General features: G+C 46.4%; 1 protein-coding gene across 1 annotated transcript; it reads right to left on the bottom strand.

Moving 5' to 3' along the window:
- Positions 1 to 14,310: 14,310 nt before the first annotated feature.
- LOC308076659 (putative cysteine--tRNA ligase, mitochondrial) lies at positions 14,311 to 15,993 on the bottom strand (the record flags this gene model as incomplete). Its single annotated transcript, XM_080457369.1, has 1 exon — positions 14,311 to 15,993. The coding sequence occupies one exon, from the start codon at positions 15,991 to 15,993 to the stop codon at positions 14,311 to 14,313; it is 1,683 nt and encodes a 560-aa protein (XP_080313495.1).
- Positions 15,994 to 16,230: the final 237 nt, after the last annotated feature.

Below are 16,230 nucleotides of genomic sequence, written 5' to 3'. Positions count from 1 at the left end.
ACATTTAAATTGTCTTATTTTGGAAAGACTTAAGTAGTACTTATTATATTAAAAGTTGAACTAAATATATACTAAAACATATATTTAATATACTTTTATGTACTCCCCCCCCCAAAAAAAAAAAAAAAATTAATTACAAATGTACTTATCTGAAGTGCACTTGCTGAAGTATACTATCATTACATTTATAGTGCATTACAAATACATATCAAGTACTAAATAAATATATATAGAGTATATAGCAATTATGCTTAAAATATACGATCAATGTATTACATATATACTTGGAGTATAAAATAAATGAATGTGAAGTATACTTTTAATAGTTTCAAGTATACTATCAATGTAATAATAAAGTATTTAAACTACAACCCAAATTTGCTAAAATATACTTTCTATGTAATAATAATGTAGTTTACTACAACTCAATTTAACTAAATGTACACAGTTCAATTTAGAATATACTATTATTGCATTAGCATAATTGCTATATACTCTATATTTATTTATTTAGTACTTGTTACTGTATGTATTGGTAATACACTATAAATTGAATGATAGTACACTTTAATGACATCAGCAAAACTGTACTTCAGATACTAAGTATATTTGTAATTAAATTGTATTTTTTGGGGGGGGGAAAGTACATAAAAGTATATTAAAGATATGTTTTAGCATATCTTTAGTGCAACTTTTAGTATACTAAGTACAACTTAATTGTTTCCAAACGACATAATTTAAATTGAAATGTATAAAAAGTACAAATGAGTATTCAATATACTTCTGAAAAATGAAATTTAATATTTTTCAAAATTAACCTACACGAATGGAAGAGCAATGTAACGTGGAGGCTTGAGGTTTAGTTGTCTGTAAGAGCCATGACAACTCTCGGTTAGTGCAACCATTGACAACACACTCACGTTATATGCAAGGATGGGACAAGGGGAGAGACACTGACCAAACAAACAGACATTTATACACATGGTTTTACTAACAAATTACATAAAATACCATAAATCACCAAATAGCACCACAACAAAACACTGAACTCAATGACCCATAGCATAACCCCACTACGCATTCCCATATTCAAATAATAACACAAATAGGAACAATAACACACATTTCCCAGCATGCACTGGGGCAGTGCATGCTGGGAAATGGACTTCCTCTAGCCACCATAAATGTAATGATAGTATACTTTAATGACATCAGCAAAAGTGTACTTCAGATACTGTAAGTATATTTGTAATTAAAGTATATATATGTATATTTAATTAAATAAAAATGTGCTTTTCAAAAGTGTATTCATATAATGTTTAACTTTTGTTTAACTTAAAGGAGGAGTTCACCCAAAAAATTACTTATTTTCTATCAATTGCGCACCCCATGAAGCCTTGAATTCATGGATTTATTTTAGTTTTTGTGGCATTCCTAAGCCAATAATTTGATGAGCGGGTGTGTATCCGGTAGGAGACACAAATAATCTACTTTGTGTCTCCTACCGGATACATTAGCCGGTAGGAGACGGGAATCAAATTATTGGCTTAGGAATGCCACAAAAACAAAAATAAATCCATGGATTCAAGGTGGGGTGTGCAATTGATAGAAAATAAGTAATGTTTTGGGTGAACTACTCCTTTAAGTACATTTAATGTTAAATATATTTTAAATGATTATAGTATAAGTGCTTTTACAGTATATTTATAGTAGATTATCCTCAACATGCATTTATTTTAAGGCCCGTACACAACCCTGGATGAATGGAGACATCCTAAATGCCATCAAACTCAGAAACAAAATGTATTCTGAGTTCAGGAAATGCAAAGATGTGCAACTACTTGAAAGATGCAGAAATCAACGAAATGTAGTAAACAAATTGGTGAAAACTGCCAAAAAGAATTTCTTAAATGAAAGCATTGAGGCAAACAAAAGCCACCCACAAAAGGGGTGCGTGGCGCTATTCCGACATCCCGCGGGTCCGACAGCCGAAATCTGGGCTCAAAAACGGCTGGAAAAAGAGCAGATCCACAAGCCTGTAAAAGGCAGTTGTCTTGGGGCGCAATACCACCGGCGTCCACAACGCGGCGCCGTCCCCGGTCCCTGGTCCCCACCTGGGGTCCATGGACCACCTCCTACCCAGGGACGGTGGCTCCCGGGGCGGGCGAGTGGCCAGGCTGGAGCCTCTGGAGCCAGGGACCCCCAGGGGTCCCCGGACTGGAGCGAGTACCCAGCCTCGGGGCTCCCCGGGCCGGGTCGAGGAATCCCCGGGGCTCCCCGGGGGTCCCCGGCCGTGGGTCTGGAAAAAGGACAAAGTCCTGCGGTCGAAAAAGAGCAGATCCACAAGCCTGTAAAAAGCTGTTGTCTTGGGGCGCAATACCGCCGGCGTCCACAAGATGGCGCCGTCCCCAGTCCCTGGTCCCCATTGGGGGTCCATGGACCACCTCCTACCCAGGGACGGTGGCTCCCGGGGCGGGTAGAGCGGGCGAGTGTGCACCCGGCACTGTGTTGTGAGGGACTGGGCTCCCTGGCCCCTGGCCTGTGTGAAAGGGAGAGCCAGGGAGAAGGGCCGACTGGTGCCATCTCGTAGGTAGGGACCATGCCCAGCAAGAGGCCTCGTCCTCGGGCAGCGATGGGCCACGGAGCGCCCAAAGTCCTGGTTCCCAAAAAAAAAATTCTAAGTCCAGGAGCCCCTCGAGCAGGTGGGCCCCTGCCTTCCTGCCTCAAGGAATTTTCTTGGAGGTGCCTGTAAGGCCGACCCGTGCCATCGGGTAGTTATGCCCAGGACAGATGCACGTGCCTGGGGCTGCGATGGGCGACACGGACCGCCCAAAATCCTGGTTCTCCCAAAAAAAAATATCGAAAATGTTTCTAAGTGTCTGCATGGGCTCCAGAGGTCCCCAGGGACCCCCTGGAGGACCCCCGGCCGAAAATCTCAACTTTTTTGAGATTTTTTTTGAGCTTGTCGATCTGCTCTTTTTCGGCTTTTCGGGCCAAAACGGCCGGTACCTCCCTGTCCCTGGGTCGCCCGGGGCCGGCGGAGGGCTCGTTGGATCCGGGGCGGGGGTGCGCACGCGTCGGTGCCCCCCCGGGTCCCATGGATGCCGCCCGGGGAAACTGCGGCCGAAAAACCCCCAAATCCTGGAGGTTTCGGAAAAAAGCCATGTTTTTTTTCAGAGTCCAGAGCTCCCAGCAAGCTCTGGGCTGCAGGCCTGTCCCCTGCTGGAAATTTCGAATGGGTGGAGAGTGGCCACTTGTACCATCTCGTAGGTAGGGACCATGCCCGGGACCGGGGCATGGTCTTGGGGCAGTGTCGGGGCCGCGAGGGGTCCCTTGTCCTGGATCTCCGCGTCGTACCTCCCTGTCCCCTCCCAGTGGCCCAGGAGGCGCCTGGCTCGTCCCTGCCACCCTCCTGTGAAAAAGTCTCCCTGGCGAGGCGCCGACTTGTTCCAGAACGTACCTATGGAGCTCGGCAGTCCCGAAGCCCGGGGCGAGGCTCCGTCTCGGGGCGGCCCGGGTGCCCGAGCGGGGCGCCCGGGTGGTGGTGGCCGTGGGTCCCTCTCCCCCCTCCCCGCGAGGGGGGAGAGAACCATGAAATCGGAGGCCTCTTGCCAGCGGGCTTATGGGAAGAGAGAGGCCTCCGCTCGGGCACGGCCGGGCGGACGGTCGCCCTGGAGGTCCTGGTGGAGCCCACGAGGATCTGGGCTCTGCCCTGGCCCCCTCCTTTGAAATTCTCTCCCGGGAGTATCGCCAACTTTTCCCAGACCGGATATAAGGACCAGCGTGCGGACGCTGGGACCACGGACGGCAGGCCTGCCCGAATGCAGGGCCCGCCGTCGGCCACGGTGGCCACTCACGGGAACCATGCCGCCCGCAAGGGCCGTGGAACCCGCTGCTTTTCCCTGACCGATAGGCACTCGTAGCCCGCCTCTTGCAAGGGCCCCGCCGTCACCTCGTGTGCTTCGGTGGACGCTGCTTGCAGCCTGCGGGCCCGACCAGGCGCGGAGGGACCACGTGCGGAGAGGCCTCGGTGGCCTGTCCTCCGCACTCCTCCGCCGCCGACCCCGGCCGAGCGAGACCGAGACGCACCGTCTGCCCTAGTTGCCTTGCCACGGACCGCCTGAGGGCCCCCGCTGCCGGCCTCGCCTCGAGCCCCGTCACGGGGCTCGGCGAGGAGATCCGCACGCCGCGGGGGCGCAAAGGCGCGCTCCGGAGACTCCGTTTCTCAAACCCTGCTCGCGTCGCGTACTCCGGCGACCGACCAAACAGCTGCGTAACGGGCCACGGGCACCAATCCCCTGTAACACGCTTTCGTCCGGCTGAGGGGCAACGGAAGAAGTGGTGACCGACGCAGTGCGCGCCTCCGGGAGACACCACACCGCCGCCCTCCTCACGGGGGGCCTGGGCGGTCTCCGCGGACCGGCAACCCCACGGCGCGCGCCTCAGCTGGGCGCGACGTCCGCGGCGGAACAGGAGGCCTACCTGGTTGATCCTGCCAGTAGCATATGCTTGTCTTAAAGGGCGCAGCAGACTTGTGTGAGTTGGGCGTGCAGGCACTGCCAAGTGTCCACGCCGGGACAGTACCTTGAATGGGTGCAGACCACATAGTGTGTGGGGCACGCAGGAGTCGAGTAAACCAGAGCCCCCGACCCGCAAGTCAAGTTACCTTGATGGTGTCGGCGGTGGGGGAGCCTGACATGAACCTGCGAGCAGCTACGTATCTATGCTGGTCGTGCTGCCCTGCGGCCCGGTTGTCCCGTATCTCGGCAGTGGCTGCGCCCGGGTTAATTCGAACGAGATTCCCATTGTCTTGCCACGGACCGTTCGAGGGCTACCGCGGCCGGCCTCGCCTCGAGCCCCATCACGGGGCTCGGCGAGGAGATCCGCACGCCGCGGGGATCGCACGAGTTAATCGAACGAGATTCCCACTGTCCTCTACCCAGCGAAACCTTTAGCCAAGAGAAATGACATCGGCTCAAGCCGTAGAGTGAAGAAGACAGTCCTCAGCGAGGAAATAAGACCCTGCTAATGGGCATGAAAACTCTTGCGGCAGCGCTTGTACCACCAGGTGCCTGCGGTCCATAGGCCGCGGGACCCCCCGACTTATCGCCCATCGAAGTCCATAATAGTCCCATGGGCGCTCGTCGCCGTTTGTACCACCAGGTCCACACGGTGCTTTGGCCGCGGCCTGCCACTTCACTTAACGCCCGCCGAGGGGTGCTTAAGAGTGGGTCCACGGGACCGCCTGGAGAGCCGGGTGTCCCCCGGAGGCGTGGGTCCCCCGGACTGGAGCGAGTACCCAGCTTGGGGGCTCCCTGGGCCGGGTCGAAGCCTCCCCGGGGGTCCCTGGGGGTCCTTGGCCAGAGAGGCCCGAGCCGAGCGGCCGAGTGGCCAGGCTGGAGCCTCTGGAGCCAGGGACCCCCGGTCCACCTCCGCGCCCAGGGACGGCTGTCGGACTCGCGGGATGTCGGAGCAGCGAGATGTCGGAGTAGCGGAGTGTAACCCACAAAAGCTGTGGGAAGCGCTACAGAAATTGGGCTGCAACAACAAAATTCAAACCAAAGCTACAAACATCTGCATTATTTCAAGTGGCGTGCTCATTACCGACAAGCAAGCGGTAGCGAACTGTTTTAACAGCTTTTTTACCACCATTGCAACCCAGTTGGTAAGCAAACTTCCTCAGCATTCAGGTTTGTACGGCTCTGACCACATCCATGCTCACTATGTTAAACTAGGGGCTAAAAAAGACTCCTTTTCATTCAAACCAGTAAATGCTGATGATGTGCAGAAAAAACTACTCGCCCTCCAGCCAAACAAGGCCACAGGCCTTGACAATATCCCCACCAGATTCCTCAGAGACGCAGCTACTGCTATTGCCCCCATAGTAGCCCAAATCACAAACCTATCCATCAGCCAGTGTCACGTCCCACAGGATTTCAATTGGCAAGAGTAATCCCTCTGCATAAAAAAGGAAGCAAATTAGAGCCTGGCAACTATAGGCCTGTTTCCATCCTTTGTTCCATCTCAAAGGTTGTAGAGCGATTAATTCAAGAACAAATCAACAGCTACCTCAGCGAGCATAAACTGTTGTTTGAATTCCAATCGGGCTTCAGAACCTCCCATTCCACTGACACATGCCTACTGTATATGACCGACTACATCAAACGTGAGGTAGACGCGGGCAAATACTGCGGCATGGTCATGTTGGACCTTCAAAAAGCGTTCGACACTGGAAACCACTCAATTTTACTTGATAAGCTGAGGGCGATTGGTTTTGACTGCACATCACTAAACTGAGATCTTACCTGGAGGGAAGAGAACAAGTGGTTGACATCAACGGAACCATGTCCTCATCCCTCCCGGTGAGCTGTGGGGTTCCTCAGGGCAGCATTCTAGGGCCGTTACTGTTTCTTCTATACATTAACGACATGAGTGCTGCCTGTAACTGCAAATTGTTCCTGTTCGCTGATGACTCTGCACTCCTGATCTCGGGAGAGGACAAGTTGCAAGTTGAGGAGGCGCTCAGCTCCGAACTCTCAAAAATCCGTACTTGGCTTACCGATAACAAACTGTCACTACACCTTGGGAAAACTGAATCCATTCTCTTTGGGACCAAACATTCCCTCAGACAGATGGATGTAAGTGATTTCAAGGTCAAAGTCGATGACACAATTATCTCTAGCAAAGAAGAGATTACCTATTTGGGTTGTGTTCTTGACAAATACCTGACAGGTGAAAGCATGGCTACAAAGGTGGTCAAAAGAGTAAACCAGAGAACCAAATTTATGGGCAGAGTTTCCTCTTTTGTCAACCCTCAGGCCCTCAGGACCCTCTCTGGGGCCCTGATTCAACCACTTTTTGACTATGCTTGCACCTCCTGGTACTCCAACACCTCAGTGTCACTGAAGACTAAGCTTCAAACCTCCCAAAACAAACTGATTCGGCTACTCCTCGGATTGGGGCCCATGACCCACCTTTCTCCCACCCATTTTGCCAGCCTAGGCTGGCTCAGGGTGGAAGACAGGGTTAAACAACAAAAAATGGGACTGGCCTTCAAAATTGTAAATGCAAATTTGCCCGATATGCCCCCTATTCCCGCATATCTGAGTAAATACCTCCAAAAGGTTAGCGACACCCACAGTCACAATACCAGAGGGAGCGTTAACAACAATTTGGTACCACCCACCCATAAAACAAACATGGGCAAATTCTCCTTCTACAGCACTGCCACTCAGGATTGGAATAGTCTAACTCCATCCCTCAAAAAATGCATTTCGCTGGGCTCATTTAAAAGAGCCTTAAAAAATCACCTTTCAGGAGGCCAAAGGAGGAGGTAGTACCATTTTCCCATTAGACAGCAGACCCCCCCCCCCTGTTCTTGTACATATTTTTCTTTTTCTCCCCTCTTTTTTTTTTTTTGTTGTTGTACATAGTGTTATTATTATTTTTTTTTGCTGTTTATTTTGTAATAATATTTGAACTGTGGTGCCACTATATATGCCTATGAATTTGAATACCAAGGCCCTCATTGGAAACAAGTCCGCAAGGACTTTTATGAACGGACCTGTTAGACAAAGTATTTTAAATGTAACTGTGCTGTTTTACATTTTTTGCCTAATAAAATATTCAATCAATCAATCAATCAATGCTTATTAAAAGTATACTTTTCACAAAAACTATTTAAAATATGTTCAAGTATATATTTGTGTAAGTGTGTTAATGTCTATTTTATTGAAGTTTATTTTAGGAAGTAATACTTCCTTAAGTATAATGCTTTTTCAGTATATTTTTTCAGCATTATACTATAAATACACTGATGAAAATTGTACTTTTACGAAGTAGTACTTAAGTGAAACTTCAATAAAATATGCATTAACATACTTACAAAAATATATACCTGAACATATTTTTAATCGATTTTGTGAAATGTATACTTTTAATAAGCATATTATAGTATATCTTAAATTAAGTGCACATTGAGGATAATTTGCTATGAATATACTGTAAAAGCACTTTAAATATAATAATTTAAAACATATTTAACATTAAATGTACTTAAGTTAAACAAAAATTAAACATTATATGAATAGACTTTTGAAAAGTACATTCTTATTTAATTGTCACAGGCACATGTTTGCCCCGCCTGCTCTCACTTCTCACGGGCACTCGGGCAAAAAGACCCTTTTCAGTGGTATATGAATTTGTTAAAAAAAAAATCTGCTGGACTATCGACAAATCTCTCAGAGTGCTTCCTGTAGCTGCGGTGTCGCGGTGCGGAGCGGCACCCGCTTGACACCACAGTTTTGATTGCCGCTCTGTGGATTTGTCTATATAGAGATAATGTGTACCAATTTGGTGTGATGTTTGAACCCTTGTTGTATAACAACAAAGTTGTCTTTTAGGCTTTAGAATGTGCCTTTAATGTGGAAAATAATCCTGCATGCACTGAAACCAAAGCTTAATCTTTCTGAAGGAGAACTTTTACATGCGCCTTTATTAAGTATGATTGTTGAAAAGCAATGAGGGTTTGTTAATCAGCGATAAAAGTGAAAGTGAATTGAGAATTGTTGACTTTAGTTTGTTTTCTTTACCACTGTGTACACGTTCTAGATCAATGTGTTGCAAATAGTTGATGCTCTACTAATAGACAAAGATAAATTGGCACTTGTCTGGCAAGTTAGTCTTGTATTATCAGCCAATGTGCAGCAGTGACTGAAACTAGAAAACAAATAAATGTTTTGCCCATTCAGTTTGATTATTCTATTGTTTTTTTTATTTCAAACCCTCAGCTGATCAGCTAAAATGAAAAGATTAAGTGTTTATCTTATGTATTAGACCAAAGAAGAATGCAGCTTTGCGAGATCCACTGAGATGCTGTATCTCAAACAAAACCTTGCAAATTGTGTGCCGTTTTACTGCGATGAAAATCCCTGATTTATACTTGGTTGTGTGCAGTGTCGTGCACCACAAATGAACGATCTACAAGCTCACAATGTGGTGCATCCCATATGTGTCAACCCAGGAAAAGTTACGATTTAAATATATAAACCAAACATGAGATTGGTACCATAATCCAATCTATGAACAGTGTTGACCATAAAGTCATGATCTAATTTGCTAAACATCTTTCCTATGAGTTATTCTTTAACCCAGGAAGTCCAGTCCTGTACAACACTGGTTCTCAAACCTTTTTGTGTCAAGGAGGACACCCGTCAAATCAAACTCAGCTTCTTCTATGCAACGGTAGAGTCTGTTCTCCTCTATGGCAGTGAATGCTGGACCCTGAAGCCAACCCTGCAGAAGTCTCTATTAGAGTTTACACCGACCCGTGCTCAGTCGAACCAATCAGCGGCAGCTACGGGTGGGATCTTGGCGAGACCGGGTTTGACGCCATGCAGAAGTGCCTGTTGTTTTGTATTTTTTTCTCTATTCATCATGGCCGCTACTACAAACAAGACCTAAATGAGCATAGATGCTGCAATAACATCATTTATTTCTCAACTGGACAATATTTCTTCATTGAAAGAAGAGCAAAGACTGGCACTGAAGGCGTTTTTGTGTGGAAAGGATTCGGCAAGAGTTTGATTTACCAACTAGCTTCACTGGTAGTGAAAGAAATGGAGACAAAGCCGAATCCTATATTGATTGTCTTGTCTCCGTTGGTTGCCCTCGTAGCAGATCAAATCAAAGAGGCTACAAAGCTGGGACTCAATGCTATGCAACTCGGACATAGTGCAGCACACGTCGACATCCTCCACGGCCGATGTCAGCTGGTCTTTGTTAGCCCTAAATCGTGAGAAATGGCGTAATATGTTTTCCTGTGTCGTCATTGACCAGATTTCTTTAGTCGACGGTCTGTTTGCGAGTGATCTGGGGACCAGCTCCGTCGTTAACCGGGACAAATAATCCATTCACGTTTCTCCAGTCTTCAGTCAATCCGTCGAGTTAGCTTGGCTGTTTTCTCCGTGAAGTAACCGCTTTTCTTGTGCTCAGCGCTTCGAAACATTTTGGCGTTGTTCGTTTGGGCTCCGTCTGAATTTGTAATCCTTCGCAAATGTACCTCATGGGACTCGATGATAATTAGTCCCTGCAGTACAGCCGTGCACAGCAAGAAAAAGTTGCTGGCCTTGAGGATACTTTTCAGTCGGAGCCGGAAGGTGGGCTGCATTGTGCTGCCACCTGAGGGGGGATGCCAGTTATGTTGGGGGGTGTTTATTTTGTGTGTGCATTGTGCTGACAACCTTTGGAGGCCAATCCCCCTATTTTGCGAGGTTACGGTGAGGGGTGTATACAGCAGAACATAACGTAGAAGTTGGTGCTGTCCAAGTTGTTATATAAATATTTGACATATGCTTTGCTGTCATGTAAAGAAAATACAGTATGATATCTGGAAACGGTAGTCTTTACCTGAAGCTACCAGATAACATAAATAACCGAATTATTTTCCTTTTAGAACGCTACAGAAAGCGTAGTCTACATAGCCTGGTAAACCCTCCCTCCGGAAATCTAATTTCCATTTGATTCCAGGAGTGAGTCTGGCCTGATCGCCCATTCTGCAATATTGGCTGTGGGCTGGAGTTGGGCGGGAGTAATACCGTTGACTGACAACCCCTTCAGCCAATGATCGTTTTTCCCCTTCAGCCAATCAGCAGTTCACCAGACTAATGTGACGCAACGGGACTTTTGAGACGGCCATGCCCAAAATGGGTTGCCTTATTCGGATACATGCGTGTCACTGCCCGCCCCTACCGGTTCTCAAAAAAAATATATTTAAATAGGCTCTGTCATGATTAATTGACCACATATATGCAGTTAAGCAACTACATTCTATCCAAACGATATCTTATAAGTAAATTCCGTGCCTCAAAAAAGAAGTTTGAGAGCTTTTTGAAGTTCTTAAACAGCGGAGAAAACTGCCCACAGAAACAATGGCTGCCGTTCGTGTTTGGTCGGCTGCACTCAGGCTGCACCCGGGTCCTTTCGGGCTCACTCGAACTCGCCACCTGATTGGCCAACTTTCGCTGTCAATCACAGAACGATGTGCGACGACGCTGATAGGCTCGGTTTTTTGGTAATGCGCTAGAAACGCCCATACAAGCCATCGGGCCAGACTCACTCCTGGAATCAAATGGAAATGAGATTTCCGGAGGGAGGGTTTACCAGGCTATAGTCTACATACATTCTCTATTAATGCTTGTTTGCTGATACATGTGCACTTATTGTCTCCGCCAGGCCAAAAGGCATGGTGAGAGAGTATGTTTTGCACCCTGTCCGTCCGTCCGTCCGTGTATGTGTCCGTCCGTCCGTCTGTCCGTCCGTCCGTGTGTCATTCTGTCTGTGTAGCTAATCTCCGGCACCATTGGCTTGATCGCAGCGACACTGTGCACACACACTCCCTGGATGCCAATTCAGAACCTCTGCTCCAAATTTTTCACATGGGCCTTTTATAGCGCCACAAGGAGGCCGATTTGTGCAAAACATATTTTTTGGGCGGTGTAGCCGCCCCTATACAGTAAGTGTGGTTGGGACACCTCATTAGTACACCCTTCGCTGTACTGTGATTGGCTCATACATTAGTACACCCCTACATTAGTACACCCCTAGCTGTACTGTGATTGGCTGACTCTATTGGCTGACTCTATTCAGCACTGTGATTGGCTAGCGAGACACATGATGAAATTAATAACCTATAAATAGGACTATGCACTTAAAAAATACACGTTTTTTATAAGTGAGCTTCCATCACTGTGATGACCACTGTGATGACCACACCGCCCACTTCACACTGGGTGTGATTTTTTGGGCGGTGAAACCGCCCCTATATGTGAGGTTTGGATATTTGCACACCAAATCCTGCACTGTGATTGGCCACAAATGTACCCCCCTAACCCTGCACCGTGATTGGACAATCACAGTCTATTCAGGACTGTGATTGGCTAGGGAAACATGACACATGTGCATAGCCCTATATAAGAAACCATAACTTAAAAAAAAACATATGTGTTTTTTTTTTAATTATGGTTTCTTCCATCACTTCTTCCATCACTTCTTCCATCACTGTGATGACCACTGTGACCACACCGCCCACTTCACACTGGGTGTGATTTTTTTTACAGTACTCCTACAGGTTTTGTCCAAAAATAGTGTGATACAATGTCTAACTAGAAAAAGTGCTCCTCGGAGCACATGTCTCCGCCAGGGCAGGTAGGTTATTGTGGTCTCCTGGTGGCGCTATAATAGGCCAATGTGAAAATGGTGCCATTTCTTCTTAGACCTTGCACGGCAATCGGACACTGCATTCATGATTTGAGGCATTTTGTTAAAAATAATTGTTTTGTTAAATTAGACCTGCTGGTGGCGCTATAACAGGCCAATGTGAAAAGGGTGGCATTTGTTCCTCAACATAGTGTGAATGTGTGTGCAAAGTTTGACCGCAATCGGACGCTGCGTTCATGATCTGCAGCATTTTGTTCAGAACAAGCCACTACTGCAAACTTTAGGTGTGAATCTTAGCCAATCAGGATGGAATATGAATCAAAACACATCCGTCTTGATCACATGACTGTGATGACCACTGTGACCACACCGCCCACTTCACACTGGGTGTGATTTTTTTTACAGTACTCCTACAGGTTTTGTCCAAAAATAGTGTGATACAATGTCTAACTAGAAAAAGTGCTCCTCGGAGCACATGTCTCCGCCAGGGCAGGTAGGTTATTGTGGTCTCCTGGTGGCGCTATAATAGGCCAATGTGAAAATGGTGCCATTTCTTCTTAGACCTTGCACGGCAATCGGACACTGCATTCATGATTTGAGGCATTTTGTTAAAAATAATTGTTTTGTTAAATTAGACCTGCTGGTGGCGCTATAACAGGCCAATGTGAAAAGGGTGGCATTTGTTCCTCAACATAGTGTGAATGTGTGTGCAAAGTTTGACCGCAATCGGACGCTGCGTTCATGATCTGCGGCATTTTGTTCAAAACAAGCCACTACTGCAAACTTTAGGTGTGAATCTTAGCCAATCAGGATGGAATATGAATCAAAACACATCCGTCTTGATCACATGACTATAGAGATCATGTGTACCGATTTGCATGAAATTTGGATACAATCGGAAGGAGTAATATTAAAAAAAAAGTTTTACATAAGTCGGCCTCCTGGTGGCGCTATAAAAGGCAAATGTGAAAAATGCAGGGCAAAGGTTTTTCCTTGGCCTTTAGAGAGTGTGCATACAAAGTTTTACACAGATCGGTGCAGTTATAGGTAAAAACACAAATCGGCCTGTTATAGCGCCACCATGAGCCTGATTAAAAAAACATCTAATTGCATTTCTTCCTCGGCCTAATGGGAATGTGTGTGCACAATTTCACAGAAATTGCATGCTGTGTTCATGATTTGAGGCATTTTGTTCGAAACGGAGTACTCCTGCAAACTTTGGATGACCATTTTTGCCAATCAGGATGGAATATGAAAAATCTGAAAGACTAGTTTCGTTTAATGACTATAGAGATACTGTATACCGATTTGCGGGATTTTTGGACAGAATCTGTAGGAGTACTGTCCAAAAATGTGTTTTGCATAAATCGGCCTCCTGATGGCGCTATAAAAGGCCCATGTGAAAAATTTGGGGCAGAGGTTCTGCTCTGGCATCCAGGGACTGTGTGTGCACGGTGTCACTGTGAGCAAGCCAACGGTGCCGGAGATTAGCTGTACACAGACAGAATGACACACACACACACACACACGGACGGACGGACAAGGGGCAAAACATACTCTCTCGCCATGCATTTCGGCCTGGCGGAGACAATAACGCATGAATATGCGACCACTTTACTTAAAGGACATTATTACATTTAATAAACATGTTGGTTATAATGCGTTATGACACATTACAGCACTTCTCTATGTGCCTTTATAACTGACTAAGTTATGGTAGTTATAATGTGCTGTTCCACTGAGCATACTAATGCATTATGACCAGCATTTATGATATGTTATAAAGGTGGTTATAAGTCGTTATACATGATTATAAACATATTTATAATGCATTATAATGCCCTTATAAGAGCTTATAAAGCGTTATAGAGGTGACCTTCATAGAAAGTGTTACCAAATAGGTATTAAGTATAAAATAGACATTTTAGTTTTGCTAGAATGAGTGGTAGTCTACCTTCCAAGCAGGAAACTGGGAGATATTATTCAAGGGACTGATGCACTTCTTCTGACAGGGCCTCTTCCCATCGAATCTGAGGAACTGTGACGGGATCCATAATAACAAGTAGAATCTTAGATGGAGCAAAAGTCTACCTCTCAAAAGTGTTTTTTGTCTAGGGTGGTCTGTTTTGACCGTGATATCTCCCAAGTAGAGTTGGGTCCTCTGTCCTGTATAATAATGCCCAGAGGTGCCAAGTCCTTCCTAAGTGTATCACAGGCTTTAAGAAGGGGAATCCTATCTGGGTAGGTTCGGGATTTGGTGTTTCCAGTGGAGATGGTCTCCTGGGGGGTCAGGGCGAAGGCTCGCACGTGGCTCCGGAAATGGGCTAGCTGCTCCACCACATTGTTCAGGGTTCCAGAGGAATCCACAACATTGCCCTCCTTTCTGTCCAGTAGGTCGATCCCAAGCTGTTCAAAGAGTTCTTGGATGTAGGAGATAATGGCCCCAAACACAACCGGGCTTCGCACCTGTCCCGCAGGCTTTGCAATGGGTTGAAGTTGGCAGTTGCCATGGTAAACCAGATTAATAACGGCATTAATGGCTCTTGGTGTATCAAAGTCATCTGCCAAGGCTGCTAGAACGCTCGTTTTGGTTTCAGCCAACCTCTCCCACAGAAGTCTCTCTTGTATAGGCTGACACTGAAGCTCATCCCTCATGTAGGCCTGGGCACTGTGGATGAAGTTGACCACAGTCTCCAAGCAGCATTGTGCCTCATTCATACTGGCATCACTGAAGTCTATGGATGATCTGTATTTTGTCATGAGGCAAAACATCCGGAATTCATTGGCAGAATAGGACTCAAGGAAATCCTTTATAGTAATATAGTTCTTTAAGGATTTTGACATTTTCTCAGCACTGCCTTTTAGATGCAGGTGTCCGGAGTGAAGGAAGTAATTCCCCCACTGCCCACACTGATGGTATGCCACGCTCTGGGCGATCTCATTCTCATGGTGGGGGAAAGCCAGGTCGATGCCTCCTGAATGGATGTCCAGCTCGCTCCCAAACACAGAACTAGCGATGGTGGAGCATTCAATGTGCCAGCCGGGTCGTCCTTTTCCCCAGGGAGACTCCCAGTAGGGTTCCTGTGGTTTGGAGCTCTTCCACAGAGCAAAGTCCCGCACGTCACGTTTATCTGTGTCCCCTGGCTCACCCTGTGGTTCAATGGCCCTCACAAATTTACCATAACAATCTCCAATGGACTGTATGTCAAAATACACATCTCCATTTTTAATGGCATAGGCGTGTCCATTGTTGATGATGCGCTCAATAAACGCCACAATCTGAGGCACGTTCTCCGTGACTCTCAGGTACACTGCAGGAGGAAGAACCTTTAATGACAACATATCCTTTTTGAACTCCTCCTCATACATCCGTGCTAGGGTTGTTGGTGATATATTTTCCTCTGTACTTCTGTTGATGATTTTATCATCTATATCAGTGATGACCATGGCCTGGATCACATTGATTCCAAACAGCCTGGATAATATCCTCTGCACAATGTCAAATCTGACATAAGAGCAGGCATGACCGAGATGTGCATGGTCATAAACAGTGGGTCCACAGCTGTACCAGGTAGCTACCCGTTCCTGTGCCAGTATGAGCGGTTCTTTCTGCTTGGTGAGGCTGTTGTAGGTCTTCAGACCTGTGTTGAATCCAGTGGGCGGGATCCATTGTTTACCTGCAGCGCCTGTACATCCTGATCTGCAAATGACTCTGACTAACAACTGACAGACTGTCTGCAATGTACACACTGATGACCTGCTGCTATTGGGCCACATTGTTTTAGCGTTAACTGTTTATCTTGACACTCCCTCAAGCTCATTTCAAATGTGACAATTATACTTCTTGACATAGATATAAAAGTGCTCTAATACTTACGGACATTCAGCTAGCGTTGTATCTATCTAGCTAACTACTACACTTGTTGTAAAGTAGCTTCGGGAGTTTGGTTTGCTGGTTGATTCAAGACTCGCTGTAGTGGTGTCCAATAGAACCTAACCAAATTGAGGTCTGTA

Source organism: Gymnoscopelus braueri (assembly GCF_963280865.1).
Source record: "Gymnoscopelus braueri genome assembly, contig: SUPER_20_unloc_1, whole genome shotgun sequence".
Taxonomy (NCBI): Eukaryota; Metazoa; Chordata; class Actinopteri; order Myctophiformes; family Myctophidae; genus Gymnoscopelus; species Gymnoscopelus braueri.
Note: the sequence above shows the minus strand (reverse complement) of the source record. Positions and strands in the feature narration are given on the sequence as shown.